Source organism: Desmodus rotundus, chromosome 4 (assembly GCF_022682495.2).
Source record: "Desmodus rotundus isolate HL8 chromosome 4, HLdesRot8A.1, whole genome shotgun sequence".
NCBI classification, from domain to species: Eukaryota; Metazoa; Chordata; class Mammalia; order Chiroptera; family Phyllostomidae; genus Desmodus; species Desmodus rotundus.
The window spans coordinates 88,426,111-88,438,123 of record NC_071390.1 but is presented as its reverse complement, the minus strand read 5'-3'; the positions used below and the strand labels follow the sequence as shown (position 1 = coordinate 88,438,123).

General features: G+C 34.8%; 1 protein-coding gene across 1 annotated transcript in view; it reads right to left on the bottom strand.

Moving 5' to 3' along the window:
• The window catches only part of GRID2 (glutamate ionotropic receptor delta type subunit 2), a 1,366,498-nt gene that overhangs the window by 298,149 nt on the left and 1,056,336 nt on the right, over positions 1–12,013 (bottom strand). Inside the window, exon 11 of the mRNA XM_024574830.3 lies at positions 7,651–7,963. Coding sequence (XP_024430598.1) covers positions 7,651–7,963 — 313 coding nt within the window. The remainder of the gene's footprint in view (positions 1–7,650; positions 7,964–12,013) is intronic.

Here is a 12,013-nt window from a genome sequence, read left to right as displayed (position 1 = left end):
TATACAAAGAAACTTGTCTTTGTAGTCCAGTTAACCTGCCACTGAGAATTACTCTCATTTTCCCTGTTTTCATCAGGGTTAGTAAACAGCAGAGCCAGCCAATATCACTTCTGCTATATTCAGATTGAATGTGAAATATCAGATAACATTACAAATGAATAATTTTAGTGACTTCATTTCAAAGCTTGAATCCTTAGAGCTGTTGTGACTGGGACATTGGCAAATTTCATGAATTTGATGTCTACACTGTTGAAATGGATTTCTTTGAGTTAATCTCTTTTGCAAAGTTTTAAAGAGGTGCTCTCTCATCAATAATCTCTTCTGATGCTTAATGTGATAGAGAAGGATGTCTAACTGTTCTGTCAGGGGGAGGGAGAGAGTTGTGGTTCTCTGTAACAGTGCAATCCACCTGGCAGTGGAAGAACTCTTTATTGTCTTCCAAACGTTATCCTGGGATCTCAAAGCCAGTGGGTGGCCTCTCGTGTTCACTGCTGTGCAGCAGCCATCAATTACCTTCCACCATTCCTGAAGCTCCTCTGTTCCTTCATTACTGGCGTCTGTGGACCTATTTGATCCTCCAGAAAGCTACCAAAGGAATTTTGCTTTTTTACTCCTCCTAAAAATTGTCTGCTCTTCTCATCAGAAGTGGTTTATTGGGTTTCCATTTGGTTGTGGCCCATTAACATAGTGCTGAATATTCTTCTTGCAAGATTTTCTTATTTATGGCCATATTAAAAATATATAGGACACCTAAGAAATATTTATTAAACTACTTAATATAGTGATTCCTTGTTTTCCTTTTGCTCTTCCTGTTCCTGGCACACACTTGGTAGTTATTAAGTGCTCGCTGGTAAGTAAACATATGAGAACCCCAAATATTTTACATGAATATAAATATTTCTACTTTATGAAATCAGACAAAACCATCTGAGGGGAACTCTGAAATTTCCTTCAAAATTACCTTTCACGTAAACAGAAAATAAGTGACATCCGACCACAGGGCACAGAGGCCCTCCACACTCCTGATGTTACTGAGTCACTGCCCATTAACTAAACATAGGGGATCTTCAAAAACCAAACCCCAGACTTTTTGAGAGTATGTTTATTGCAGAGAGATGTATGTAGACATGGAGATAAAGGAAGATATAAAGGGACAATAAAACTTGCATAAAATTGGTCTCTCATTCACGCACTTTACCTAACTCACAAGCAGTAATGTTTCAGCCAAACAGATGTACTAAGTTTGTCTCTATAATGGACCACACTGCTTCAGCACAGTTGGAGTCCCTGAGCTGTTTTCCAGAAGGCTTTGAAGTTACATATTTTTTTCTGTAAACCAGGATTAGTAAACAACTCACATATATTTAGGATTTTTTTGTTTTTAGCTGTCCCTGAACTCTTTTTTCAAATAGCTCTCTAGTGACACATGAAATGTTTCTTTATCACTATTTAATCTCCTCTAGTGGCTCAAAAAAGACAGCAGTTTTGAAATAATACCTGTATTTATTATTAAAAGATTATATTTTTATTGGAAATTACTAGTAATTCCAACTCCACAGCCTGTGTGTGGACATTCATTGATTGATTCTCTTTTTCATGGGTTTATGACCTTTGCCTCAATTTATTTTTTAATCAAAGTGTAAAGATGTTCTTGGTATCTTTTAATGAATTCACCTTTTTATTGTTAGCAAGTAGAAGAATAGCAGTATTTCAAAGATGAAATATTCATATGTAATTTAGCATTATTCATAATTATGAATTTGTAGAAACGTACAATCAATGTAGCGGCACAGTTGGTATATGAAAGTGCTTAACATATTTATAACTTTTGGTATCTGTTGCATCTTTACAGAACTAGAAAACCATGCTAACTGTATGGTTAATTTTATTTTTTTGTCTTGGTTGTGCTCTAAGACTTACTAAAATATGACTACCTGAAAGTAAAACTCAGAAAGGCAATATGTAAGCATGTCGACATCCACAACAATAAGGTTCAACCAAAGAGAGACCTTATTTAGATGTGTCTCATCTTAGTTACTTGGTAAAATATCCCAGTAGAGAAGTCCTAAATAACTTCCTGTTTAGTTTAGCGAGTTTCAGGCCACCTAGGAACAGACTGTAATCTAATAAACAAAATATTGCTGCTAACTCTATGCTTGATTTAGTTAAGTATTTAGCATTTATTTATTCATTTAGTTGATCACTATGCATTTATTAAACACTCAATATGTACAAGACAATGAACTACAGACAAAATGACTATAAAGATAAATAGGACAGAGCCGTGTGTCGAAAGAACTCAGGTGAGGACAAGTGAAAAAAGAAAGGCAATCATACTATAGGTGATAAATCCTCTAGTAATTATACATCAAGAGCATAAAATACAGTCCCTAATCCTAGCAAAGACTTCCTGAAAAAGGTGAGATCAAAGCAAGAATTAGAAGCTGTATAAGAATTTGCATATAAAAGCAGATTGTGGGACTAGAAATTGAGCTGGTAATAAAGGCATATCAGGAATTGAAAAGAACAGAAAAAAGGCAGACAAAGATGCATTACACCGTCTTGACTTGTGTGCAAGGGACAGATCAATTTGGAGTAACTGGACAATGAAATGTGAGACGTGAGTGGTAAGAGATTGGAATTGAGCACTGGACAACAGCTACGTAGTGGAACAGTGTTCATGCACTGAATAACTCAGACTTTCAAACTGCAGGCAGAGAGAGCCAAGAAAATACTTGAAGAATGGGAATTATGCCGTAAGCTCTCTCCATGTTAGTGGTAACTTGTTTATATATGTATGTGGAGCATATATTTTTGGGGGATGAAACCGTTAGGAGACTCCTACAGTTCCAATGAGAAATGAAGGTGGCCTTATCTAAGTAACAACCTAGGCCTTATCTTTCTAGGTGAGAGGAGATTTCTTCTGGAAATATTTAGGAGGCAAGATTCATAGAACTTGATTATGGTTGAATACAAGCTATAGAATGAAAAAGAAGAAATCAAAAATGTTCTCAAAGGTTCTCTGTATGTTTGAGTGATTGGTAATGTATCAGCTGGAATAGAGAATATGAGAGGCTACAAAGGTAAAAAGTATAAGACAATTCAATTTGGGCATGTTAAAATTTGTGGTGCTTTGGTATGCCCAGAGAGTGGTCTAGTGAGCAGCTAGGCATGCACTGCTCAACTAGGACATGATGTAGATTTAGGAGTTATCTGCATATTGGTGATGATTAAAACCATGTACAGAAAAATTGAATGGAACAGGAAATAGTAAGATAGAAACAAAGGTTAACCACATCCAGCAACACCACCTCTATTTCCAGTCATCGTGCGTATCTATCAACATCCCAGTTCTTTCCCCTCACTTATTGACACCTTGGGCACAATATAAGTAGATTAGAGATAGTTCATCTAATCTGGGCTTTCAATTTCTTGATCAGCTTTGAAGTCCTTCACCAACTCTCAACTTCGGGAATTCACATCTACAAACCTATAACTTGTCCTATTTCAAAAACTTTAGTCTCAGTTGTCCCGTTTTATAAACACAAACTTCGAACTCTCTCACACTGATGTTTCCACTGTTGTCCTTTAGACCCATTAAGAACGCTGTTCTCTCTTACTACTATCTACTACTTTCTAGTCTTATTATCTACTATACCCTCATTATTGGTCCTTCTATCTTTTTTATTGCTCTATGTACCCCATAATCTATTGGGTTGGCCAAAAAGTTTGTCTGTTTTTTTCCATAGGATGGCTCTAGCAGCATTTATTGTTTTTAACTTCATTTGAAACAATTGTGTTAGACTGTATTGTGACAGCTGTCATATCAGTGGGCATATAAAAAATCAAAATTGGTGAATTTTTGTATAGCCATTTTCATATTGAAGATGGAAGAAAATATGCAAAAATTTTTGGAGTATTATGCTTTATTATTTCACGAAAGGTAAAGATGCAACTGAAGTGCAAAGAAAAACTTTGAGCAGTGTATAGAGAAGGTGCTGTGACTGATTAATCATTTCAAAAGTGGTTTGTGAAGTTTTGTGCTAGAGATTTCTCACTGGATGATGTTCCATGATCTAGTAGACCAGTCAAAGTTGATAGCCATCAAATCGAGACATTAATTGAGAACAATCAACATTATGCCATGTGGGAGATAGCCGAAACACTCAAAATACACAAAACAATAGTTATTGGTGACAATGAAAAATGTGTCTTTTATTTTATGGAAAAAAACCATACAGACTTTTTGGCTGACCCAATATCATTATCTCACCAATCTAAAACCATTTGTTTTGTCAGCCTTTTGTCATATGCCTAATTATCCATGGCTGAGTCTAATTTGTTTTTCTTTTTCACTTATTTAGTAAATGTTCATGTGACATGTATATGAGGGGGGATTCTCAAAAAACAGAATTATCTTCTGGAGGGTGGGCCCCTTGTAGTACAGGCTTCCCCAGCTAGTGAGTGTTCTAGGAACCCATTTGTATCAGTGTACCAGCTGGTAGTGTTGTAAGAGGCTGCACTGGGCTTCAGTGAATTTTTTTTTGAAGAACCTTTCAACACACTTGCCCATTTCATGACGGGTGAATTATGAGCACACTGGCCCACATTGCATTGGATGTTCAGCAGTTTTTGGCCCCAAAAATGGCATGACCCCCATGCCCCACCCTCCCTATGCACCTGATCTTGCTCCAAGTGACTTTTTTCTTTTATTTCCCTGGATGAAAAAAGTCCTCAAAGAGAAACACTTTGCCAATGTGGAAGAGGTGAAACAAAAAATGGCAGAAGCACTAAAAGACATCCAAATGGATGAGTTCAAAGACTGTTCTGAGCAATGGAAAAAAGTCTCAATAAGTGAATGAAGTTTCAACATGTAAGAATAAATACACATTTTTTATAAATAAATTCTGGGGTGTTTTTGAGTTCCCCCTCATATAAGTTATTTTATCTAACAACGTCATGATTTTTAACCATTTTAATTTTCATAACAAAGCTATGAGGTGGGCACAACCTGGATGTTCCCTGAGAGAGTAACTCACATCATCATACAGGTTTGTGACCTCCAACATGGACCAGAAAATTATTCTGTTTTATTATTTTCCCTCCTTTTGGAATAATTTCTATGAAGAAATCAACCATGATGTGTGAAAAAGACCAAACCATCCCATGAAGAGAGACTACAGAAGAAAACTGAAGCTACCATCCCTCAGCCAGCATCAACTACCAGACCTGAGTTCAGCCTCCAGACAGAGTTGTCTAGCTGAGACCTCAGATATCATTGAGGAAAGACAAGCCATCCTCACTATGTCTTGTCTAAACTTCTGACCCTCAGAATCGGTAGGTTTTGGAGGAATTTGTTATGCAGCTATAGTCACTGCAACACTACCAATAACAAGGTTACTGCTAAATCCAATGAACACTTCTCAAGACTTAATTTTACTTGATTATTTGAAATGTTTAACACAGACGACTAAACTTGCCATCTTGAAATACTGGTTTTGTTTGGTGTGTATTCCACTGCCTACTATATATATATATATATACACATGGTACTTGAATCTTTCTCATCACTCCTTATCAGTTACCTCTACCCATTTCTTTCCTTAAGGCCCTGTCTTAGGCCCTCTCTGGGACAGTAGTCATCAATCAGGAGTATGCAGTTTAGGGCAAATGCTCTGTGTGATGTTACTTCTACGGCTTCAGTTATTTTCTAATGCTAATATTGTTTAAATATATATTTAGACCTGATGTCTCTCATGTTCTTCAGACAAAGATATCAAACCACTAATAAACATTAGAAATATCTTCTTGGATATCTCACAGATACTTCAAACTTGACATGCACCAAAATAAATGTATCGCCTTTCCCATCACACTTGTTCTTTTTGTTTTTTATTTTATCAGTAAAAGTTGTTAACATCTAGTACACCTAATTTCCCTATCCAGAACTGCTTCATTTCCCTCTTTTAGTATCAGTCACCATACCACTCCATAATTCATTAAGTTCTATTGACTCCAATTCATCAGTGTCCTTCTTTGGATTCCCAGTGCCACCTTACTTTTGTAGAAGCCACGTAAACTCTTTACTTAGTGTTTCTGATACTCTTAAAATTTGACTCCCTTTCCCCATTGCCCTTTTTCAACCTATTCTCCACGTTGTGATACAATATTTCTATAGTACAAATTTGAACATGCTGTTCTTTAATACCAGATAATAGCAGATCATTTCCCTAAGGATCAAGTTCAAGTTCTTGATAATATCAAATATATCTTCAGCCTCATTTTTACCAGCTCTCTTCTGCATAGTGTATCCTAATTTCTCTTTAACTTCTTCATAAACTCTCTTCTAACCATCCATGTCTCCTTTTCCCCATCCTCTTCAGCAAGCTCTTTAAATAGCCAATTAATTTTCTATCTGTTTGTGTAGTCTAATTCAAAAGCCTTCTTATCCTTATGACCTCATAACTATCTGCACTTATATCTTTCACAGCACTTTCTACCCATAATTATAATTGTTTCTTTACATGTTTATATCCCAATAGACTTGTAGCTCAATGATGGCAAAAAATCTTTGTTCAAAATTATATACTGAGTGCCTAACAAAGTTCTAACTTAAATAAATAGTGTGGATTAAATATCTACTGGATTAGCAATTAATGAATTGATTAAAAATGCCTGTGACAACTACAACCTTAGATATAGCCCTTGATAATGGAAAGACAGAGGGAGATATGTACTTACAAAGCTTTACAAAATAGCTTAGCCATGAGAACATGGAGTTGAAGAGTCTAGACAAATCTTGTGATTAGCTGAGTGACATTAGAAAGATTTAAATTTAATGGAAGATCCAAAAAAGTAAGATGCCATTGAGAGTGGTAAATATTAAGGCAAATGTATCGTGTGTCTCCACTGTGACACGTATTTCTCCTCTTCAATACATGTGACAAATTTGTAAAAAACTATTAATTGCCTGAGCATTTTATTATTTCATTCTCCATGACGGAACTGGTATCAATTAAGGAGCTCAGTAAATATTATTCTATTCTAACATGTTCAGAGTCAAAGAATTTACCAGTTTAAAGCCTAGGGCAGCTTGAATAGTGAATAGAAAACAAAGCCATTCTTTATTACAAAATTTAAGTCAATGTTAAATATTATATATTAAAGTAAAAGATAAAAATAAAATCTATTATTAGATTCATAATCAAAGTTTTTCACTGTCAATGAATATTTTTCATACATGAAATAATGTCTCTGAACAAAGAACACACCTCCATATCTCTTACATATGTAAATAATTAAACAGTATGTGCTCTGTTAGTTAGCAGTTTCATTCCAGTAAGGCTATTTCTCAGAGTTTAGGGAGGATTGAATTTCTTGTGCACCTTATCTCTTGACTTTCATTTTTGGCTTTGTTGATGATATTGACCTTATATTAAAAGATAATGAACCATTTTTTTTGTAGGAACCTGCTGTGTTTGAGATCTACTAGGAAAAAGTAGAAAATGTTCTCTTCCAAGCATTGCTATTGCTGCAAAGACCCTTTTGAACACTTACTGATGTCAGATACATCAAATTCTTAACTGAAATCATGGCAATTGAAACATCACATTCCTTTTTCATATGAAAATGTATTTTTTTTCTCCTTACCTTGCTGTACAAAGGATCCATACACAAACCACATGGAGTTGTAGAGAGTAGTGGAAGTCATTGATCCCATTTGTAATCGTGGAGGATTAAGCCAATTCAAAAGGTAGACCAGAAGACCCACAAGAAGGACTGTGCCAGCAATGCAAGCCCAGAGAGAGAGATCAAATGGTGCAAGACAGGCAAACATATCCACGGTCTTCTCAGCCCTTCGAAGTAGTACTCCCACTGAGTAGTCCATGTAACGTGTTGTAAAGTCCACCACATTCTCACGATCTGGGGTGATGGTTAAAGCAGATATCCCTATGTCGGCTCTCTAAGAAATTGAGGGATAAAAGAACATATTAACAGTTTGAAAAGCAATTTGATTTGTGACATTTTAGCTTGACTTGAGGGAAAAAACAGATGCCTTGGGCAACATCTTAAGTCTTAAACTGAAAAACACTGCCGAAACTTCTTAAAGGAGAGTTATGTGTGGAATATTGCATTTCTTACTGCAAACCTTGCCCCATTAAAGCCAGACAAATTACCTTCTTCATATTATCAGTGAAATAAGCATGTGAAATCAGTGAAGAATATTTTAGACACAGGTAATACCTGAAGGAAATTGTCTTTTTTCCGGGGCCATTTTATCAAAGTCTTCATTAACACAGTAGCAAAGACAAAACTTATTCTAAGGAATTCTTTTTGAGAAGATGTTCCTGAGATATTCAGTAGGTCCTTAACCTATTAAGTCATTTATTTAAACAACTCAATAAGCATTTTTATCCTCTGTTTAGATTTCTCTGCATCAAATTTTATATTACTGAGCTCTAAACACACTAGTTTGTTAGAGCTTTCACTTAGCACTGTTATGTCATATGCCAGGGGTCTCTACCATGATTTTATTGTGTGAACATCAGAAACATTTTAATGAACAATTAAAAATTAAGAAGACCAGATAATTCTGCTTGGAGTTATAACCCTTCTTCTCAGTATGTGTCTCCTTAGACTGAGTGATAGTATTCAAAACTACGGCGTGTACCATTTTATTTATTTAAAGTGCACAGCAGAACTGCAGTGAAAACACTAAGAAATGACTTCAGATTTAATTTCTATGACATGAGGAACATGTTTAAATATATAAAATATGGCATATTCTTTGAAATAATTATTGTTAGCTGTGATTACAGCTGTTGGAAGCTCCTTCCAGTCAAATGCAAACAACAGTAAATTATTTGAACATTTTCATTATTTTTCTTTTTAATTGTTTTATGAAACAATACAAAACTGATTTTATTGCTTTTAGGGACAAAAAAAAAGAAAAAGTAACATGCCTATTATAATGCTAAACCAACTTACAGAAATCTAGTTTCTGAAGAAATGGTAACAAAATATTCTAGTTAAATTTAATATTTTTGTGTGTGTGTATATGTATACACATATATATAAACATATTTGATTCTCACACTTAATAAGTATAGAAGCCATATTAAAGCTATATTTTTCATACTCCAAAGCTTGTACTCATGATGCTACTATATTGTAAGAAATCATTCATTTTCCAAATAACCCAAATTGTAGGTAAAGTAACTGATTTAAATATAATTTTTACCTGAAAAAGCCTGAAATATTGTTTTCTAAAAATTTTACTATTTGCATTGCAAGAAAACCATATTAATATAAGTACCATGAGTTTAGAAATAACTGAGAAGAATTAAGCTTAATAATTACTATATGAAAATGAGCTTTGAGAAAAAATAATTATTACTGCTTTAAAACTCATGTATTTATTTTTCATAACTAGATATTATGAATTAGGACTTTTCAGATTAAAAATCTAATCTGGATCCTTAGCTTTCTAGTTTTATCTTTTCTGATCTTCAGTTTTTCTATTTATGAAATATAACTATGTTTAGTATGACTACTGTGAGTTAACTCATTTATTTTAATCCTAATGGTGAATAAATAACTCTCCAAGAGTCAATTAGTCTTTCAGAAGGTATATTTACTTTCTCAAGACATTAAAGGACTATGGATCAATAATTTACTAATTGATGTACTGTTGAACAAAAGCATTTTATGATTCAACTAAAGTGAGAAAATTGCACCTAAGGAGATATTTAATGACATGTGTTCATTGAGTGCTTGTAAATGTTCATAAATATATTGTTGATAAATAATTAAATGTTTTACATGGAAATGATTATGAATTGGAATTGTCATATATTGCTCTTCATAATAGATACCTGTAGTATTACAAAGTGAATTTCTAGAGTGGGATAAAGAATGATATCTAGGGAACAATGTATTTTTTTGGAAAAGGAACTAATTGTATTGTATGAGCTAAAATGTTTATTAAATATAATAATTACTTGTCATATTTCTATGGATAACTTCCTAAATCCTGGTTCACTTTCAACACTTGCCTATTCTGTCCTTGAGGAGAAATTCCCAATCTCCCTGTGCTGGGCATATCAGAATCACACAGAGTGGGCAAAAGGAGGTCCACAGATGTTGAATATGTAAAACACATTATTTATTCTTGTATTATTATTTATTAATTATTGTATTATTTTCCATACAAATAACTGTACACCTACTTTCGCCTCACCCTGCATAGCAGGCTTTTCGAACTGCACAAATACATTTACCCAGACACACCATAAAAACACAGGCTCACATTTCCTCCTCTCTGAGAATTGTATACCCTTTTCTAAGGAAGTGCCTCACTCCATCCTTCAGAAACAATGATATAGCAGACCACTGTGTTTGATATGAGCATGTGATAGTCCTTACTTGCATTAGAGAAGCTGCACCAAAGCAGAAAAAAACCCCAAGAACTACTGATCCTGAATGATGACCCCAAAATTTGTTGAATATTTCAAGACAACCAGAAATGATTAGATACAATCATCCATAAATTTCCGTCCCTTCCCACTCCTCCTTCCATCTCTCTCTCTCCCTCTTTCTCTCTCTTGTTATCTAGCTATCTTTCTTATGTATGTATGTATGTATGTGTTTGAATGTATGTCATCTCACTTGTCCAGATTTCCATAATGACTGTTCAAATCTGTATCCTCTTGAAATTTTTAATGTTCTCACTTCCCCACTAACTCTTGGAAGATGGCCTCCACTGCTATTTTGTAGAGAACATAGAAGGCAGATTATAATTCACACTTATTTTTACCTCTCATTTTATAACCCCCAGTCAATGTATTCTGTTTAACCTCTGTTACAACAGAGGAGCTGTCTTCCTTCCCACTGAGACCAACACTCCATCAGTAAACTTGGCAACCAATCTCCTCCCTTTCAGATACTTAAACTCCTGTATTTTATGTATTCAACATCATTCTATAAACTGTATATTTACTATGAAAAGATTGTTTAACCCCAGCTCATTAGAATAAAAACAAAAAGAGAAAAGCCTTTCCTTTTACTCTCTGTGATCTCTGATTCCCATTACTACCCATTCTCTCTCCCTTTTTCACAGTCTTTTCTTTTAAAGTTTGTTTCTATTTCTACACCTCTCAGTCACACTGGGAAGACCTGTGTACCCATATTGTTCACTACTTATGGACAGAGCACGTCTTAATCTTTACACTGCTGAGTCAAATGGACATCGTTTAATGTTCATTTATCTAGGCCTCCTGACATTTGACTGTGAGGATTGCTCCCTCCATCATAAACACTCTTTTCTTTGGATTTCATGGCATGATATAAGCCTCTTTCTCAGTTCCTTTTTCCAGCTTATGTTGACAATCATCTACATTCAGGCATATACCCTTTTCTTATTCAAGATACTCTGCCCAGGCAAGCCCCTTCATGTCCATCACTTCCAGGATTTCCATCTACATACAGATTTGCAAATTTATACTTCAGGCTGAGTGCAGGAGTCAAGACTGATTTATGCAACAACATCACTGTAATTTCTATTAGATGTCTCAACAATTTCTCAAATTTAACATGGCCAAGACCATATTCATGATATTGAACTCTAACCAGTCCTCATCCAATGTCTCCTGCCTCATTAATATCTTTCTACTTATGTCTTAAAATATGGTGTCCTCATTATCTTTCTCCATTTTATGCCCCCTATCTTGTCTTTCCCTATTTAACCTCCAGGAATCGTAATATCCTTTCCCTTCTCTACTATTTATAGCTCTCATCATGGTTTTCCTGGACTCCTTACAAGTCTACCTGAAATCTATGTTTCCTCTTCCCTATAGCAGCAAAAATAACCTTTTGGTAGAGGAAATATGTATGAACTGTCCCCTGCCACAGTTGAAAGGTTTCCAATAGATTTGCATTACTCTTAAGAAAAAGGTAAAAATCTTTAATAAAGTCTGAACATCTTGAGCTAGACTATGCCAAACCTATTTCATCA